At 40.6% G+C, this 5252-nt stretch overlaps 1 protein-coding gene across 1 annotated transcript; it reads left to right on the forward strand.

Annotated features, from left to right (window-relative positions):
* The first annotated feature begins 4274 nt into the window (after positions 1-4274).
* LOC134222103 (uncharacterized) lies at positions 4275-4916 on the forward strand. The gene has a single exon (XM_062701247.1). It carries the CDS (start codon positions 4275-4277, stop codon positions 4914-4916), a length of 642 nt encoding a protein of 213 aa, XP_062557231.1.
* Positions 4917-5252: the final 336 nt, after the last annotated feature.

Raw genomic sequence — 5252 nt, forward strand, 5'->3', positions numbered from 1 at the left:
TTGCCATTCTCAGTGTAGTGAAACTACTTCATAAAAATGGCGTCTTTTTTAAGTAGGCTGACATAACTATGAGCTACAGGTTGGCGCATGACGAGAATTTTGTTTGTTATCAAACTGCTGTAGGAACTGAAATGTGCATCTAGGAAATATTATTAAGCTAAAAGGCCCAAGAAGAAGACAATGAAAAAGACATTATTAATTTATCATTGTAGATTTATTATATTTTATTGGTCTGATGTTTTTTTTAGGTTTGGATGCAACCTCGTCATTTCAACGTTCAATTTCGCCACAAAGTGTCCTATATTTGTAGTAAAACATCTTCCATTATCGGTCATCCGTAGCCAGAAAAGACGGGTCTTCGTCGATCCATACATCTGACAGGCGCCCGTGAAGCAAAATTGATGAGTGAAGGAATAATACAACCCAATGTAAAACACAGCGGGATTTCTTGGGAACTGTAAACAGCTCCACTTTAGCGGTGGTCAAAGCAACGTTATTTTTTATTCTGTGAGCAGCGCATTGTGTCTTAATATGGCTTATGTTAGGTATTATTTATGAAGATCGTCTTATTATGAGATTATGTGAAATATAGGTACATTGGCGTTATACGCATTTTCATTTATTTATTTCGAATTAATTCAAGTGACTAAACATCCCGCGTTTCTCAGGCCGCTGCATTTTTCAACTTCATTTTTCCAAGTTGTATCAATTTATGCAGCATCTGATATTAGTATAATCGAGTATCGTAATGTTCTATTCTATCATGAGTATTTGCAAAGTTGCTCCATTTGAAATTGTTTTCCACATGGAACGCATCCCCCGTGTAAAAAAAGAATCGGGTGTAATTACATTATTCAAGTAGTAGGGACACGGGAGGTATTTCCGTCCAAGGAGTAACGGGAGTAACTAGATGGCGGAAGGGCGCAAACGTCAAACACAAGCAATATCGATGGAAGCGCCATCATCAGTGGGCAATTGACCACATACAAAAAATGAATCTAATGACCTCCTGGGAAAATACATATTTTCATTCCAGATTCAAAATGAATATCGTCGAACAATCTGAATGATTGCTGAGTGCTGATTTTACTCGAAGTATTTCCAAAGTTTTTGACAGACTACAGTCCGGACCAATATTTAAATCTACTCGTAAAGTTTTCTTAAATATTCAAACTAAAAGAGCCCTTTTCTGATTATGGAAAACCATCAGCTGTTCCATGCATAGTTCTGAATATCTGCCAAAATGATTATTAATTGTTTATCAAAGTGATGCGATAGAGTAGAGATTTCACTCGTTGCATTGCTGCAAAGGGAAAGGTTACAATTTATTAATTCTAAAAAAAATAAATAGCAATAAAATTTAGAGAAAACTTAAAAATAATCCGAAAATAATTATTAAACACTCTGTTTCATTGGATATTCAACTGTTCTTGTGTTAGATTACCTGCGATTTATTTGAAATAACTTCAATAGTTTATAAGAAGGATCACTATGTTTATCCTGCATTTTGCTCAATTCTCTTCGACTGCAGAAGCCCCTGTTTCCGATGACCAGCCGAGAACCTACGAGATTCTCTACAGATCATCACATGACCGAGGGTCAGCAGATGACTTTTGATAGGATTAGCCAGTACTATTCGAGCCGCAACACAGTGGCAGGCCCTCATACTAATCCCGGACAAACCCTGAGATTGCGTTCAAAACTTCACCATAGAGTAATTTTGAAACGCTGAATTCATTTTGAGGTTGAAATGGTTATCCGACATACTTTATGTTATCCAAGGGCTTCCGTAAGCCCAGGCCCCAGTCAATTTCCCGCTTTGCACTAACCATACAAAGTTTAGCCAAATTTCATTTTCCCATACATATTTGTTCGGGAGACACTTCACTTCAACAAGACACCAACAATTTAATTTACAAGCTACAATCAATAAATTTTGGAACTAGCCCATTCAATTGTTCAATTAAAAAAGGGCTTCACGAAAATCACGAAAAAATTTTGAGGTCCGGCTTTCCGCCACTGTGCGCCATCGGGAATAAATTAGTAACCAAACTTCGTTTCATTTTTAGTGTGTTCAAATTAGTTGTAGTAAATAAATGTAGTATAAAAGTCTTGTGTTTAATCTAAAATAAGTGTAGTTCTTGCTAAACTGTGTAGCACGCATGATTGCTGTGTTGTGAATGTGAAGAAACCCCAAGCGCCCAGAGTACTCTCAGCAGAAAGATTGGATACGTGCTTTCCCCGCACGTCACCAACCCCGCAAACAACATCAGTCAACTAATCCAATAGAAGTTGGAGTCGGTAGGACAAAACGCCACTAGTAGAAGGAAGGTAGAAACCAACTGGTCAACATTTTGGTCCTACGAACCGGATGCCCAGTTCCGGAGCCTGTGGGGAGGTTTTTTGATCTGTTCTCGGATGATGCCAAGTCGTCGCCATTGAAACTCTTGAAGGCGCCATCAGAAAGAATTCATTTTTGAGCTGTGCTTTGTGGAAATTGCGCCATTCGGAATCCGATGAATAAGGTATAAGGATACATCTTCTGTGTTTGGTTAATGTGTGTGTGTTAATGTTGTCTTCCAATGCTCGCCATCGCAATTGTATCCATCTTCAGTGCTGACTGAAGACGACTACAAAAGGACACTGGGGACTTAGTGCATGCTGAAGAATAGAATCACCTCCCTATACCAATGCTGGCCAGGAATGCCGAATAGGTTGGAGTTACTGCTTTGTCAGGTAAATATACATAGTTCGGTATATGTCTGGCCGAAGCCTTCTTGCATGACACTAATTTGGAGTCACTACTGTACCCTGCTTGGTGTGGACTTCCAAAGTATCTTCGTTGAATTTGGATTACTTTAGATCAGTTACCTTTTCTGTCAGGTCAGTAATTAAGGTTAGTATATGCCCACCGAAGCAATAGTACACGCGAAATACTACATCACCTCTCTCTCTACCACACAACTGACGTCACATCATGGCACCTACCATAAGGGGGGGGGGGTCATCAATAAAGCAGTTGATAACATATCTAGAGGAAATAACGGCTTCATTCAACGACATTTCAGTCTTCATCGAACGGTTCAATGAACAAACGACGATTACCCAGATTGAAGTTCGTTTAGACAAAATCGATGAAATGTGGAATAATTTAGTGAGGCTTTAGTTGACTTGAAGTCACACGACGATTTCGAGGACGAGGAGTAATATTATGATAAATTGAGGCGAGAGATCAGCGAGCAATACTACAGAGTCTACAAAAGTCTTTTCTCAATAACAAGGCAAAGGCGTTTCATGAGCCAACCAATTTGAATCATTCTGTTCGTGATCCTTCGATGTAGGGTGTTTTGGACCATGATCGTTTGCCTCAGATAAAGCTCCAAACATTCTGTGGTGAAATCGATGACGGGATCTGTTCACCTCGCTGATTCATTGGATAACCGACTTGCCAGAGGTTGAAAAATTCCATTATCTTAAGGGGTGTCTCCTCGGCGAACCTAAGAGCCTAGTGGATTCGCTGAGACTGACCAAGGCTAATTACTAGATTGCTTGGGACATTCGTTGCAAGCGGTATAACAACAATAAATTGCTGAAGAAGAAGCAGGTTCATTCGTTGCTCAAACCTCCGTCGCTCTCCAATCTGTGATCGAGTTACGATCTTTGGTGTCCAAACACTCGATCAAATCGTGAAACCGGATGATTATAAAAACCTGCTGCTGGTAAATCTACTCGTAATACGATTGGATCCATAGACCCGCCGTGCATGGAAGGAATTTGCTGCTTCCAAATAACAAGATACGTAGGAGGACATCACCGAATTCCTTCGGAAGCTAATCCAAGTTTTAGAATCACTTCCACCGAGACAGGATGCCAAGACTTTCCACCAACCAGCGATTCCACCTAAGCCCAAGGTGACAGCAGTGAAGAGCAGCTATAATTCGATGCAATCTACCATAGGAAGATGTGTGGCTTGAAGGGACAACCATCTTCTACACCAATGCTCCGCATTCCAACAACTCTCCGTGGCGGAGAGACACTCACTGACAGACAAGAATTCTGCTTGCGACAGCGGTTGTCGTCGACGAGGATGACAACGGGCTCTTTTGAATTATGGGTCGGAAAGCAATTTTATGTCGGATTGGTTATTCCAAAGGATAAAGGTCTCCAGAAACCGTGTCGACATCTCAATCCGTGGAATAGGACAAGGGTTAATCAAAGTAAAGAATACAGTGCAAATAGTAATTCGTTCTCGAACTTCAAGCTTCTCGCGAGCGATGGATTTCCTTGTACTACCCAAGGTCACCGTAGATCTACCCACAACCACCGTCAATACGGAAGGGTGGATTTTACCAGATGGAATCCAATTGGCTGATCCGACATTCTTCCAGTTCAAGGAAGTCGACGTTGTCCTGGGCATCGAAGCTTTCTTCGAGTACGTCGAAACTGGTCGAAGAATTTCGATTGGAACCGATTTACCAAACCTGACTGAATCGGTATTCGGTTGGCTAGTTTGTCGTGGATTATCGTCTATAAAACACGTTGAAATTGGCTGTCATTTCTCAGCAACATCCCAGCTCGAAAAGTTACTTGAGGTGGAATTCCCAAATTCCCATTCCCCAGAAGAGCAACAGTGTGAAAGTTTGTTTCAAAGCAAGGTTCGAAGAGGTCCAGACGGGCGGTACACTGTTCCTCTGCTCAAAAATGAAGACGTCCTTTCTAAACTGGGCGATTCGCGGGCCATCGCATTCCGATGGCGTCTAGGAACGGAGCGTAGGCTGGCAAAAGATGCCAACTTGCGGAATCAATATGTCTCGTTCATGGACGAATACGCACGGCTCGGGCACATGCGGAAGGTTGAAGATCCTACCAAGGACATCATCCTGTGGTCAAGGAGGCCAGTACCACCACCAAAGTGAGGGTTGTCTTCGACGCTTCCTGTAAGACATCGTCTGGAGTATCCCTAAACGAAGCACTTCTGGTGGGGCCTGTTGTGCAGGACGACTTAAGATCTATCATCCTACGAAGTCGAACCAAACAGATACTTTTCGTATCAGAAAAAATGTTCCGACACATCCTTATTACGCCGACGGATCGACCTTTGCAGACCATTCTCTCTCTATATATATATATATATATATATATATATATATATATATATATATATATATATATATATATATATATATATATATATATATATATATATATATATATATATATATATATATATATATATATATATATATATATAT

Source organism: Armigeres subalbatus, chromosome 3 (assembly GCF_024139115.2).
Source record: "Armigeres subalbatus isolate Guangzhou_Male chromosome 3, GZ_Asu_2, whole genome shotgun sequence".
In the NCBI taxonomy this organism is placed as follows: Eukaryota; Metazoa; Arthropoda; class Insecta; order Diptera; family Culicidae; genus Armigeres; species Armigeres subalbatus.

Bases quoted from the DNA above. Each gene is read 5' to 3' on its own strand.
- LOC134222103 (XM_062701247.1), top strand. From the start codon at position 4,275: ATGGATTTCCTTGTACTACCCAAGGTCACCGTAGATCTACCCACAACC.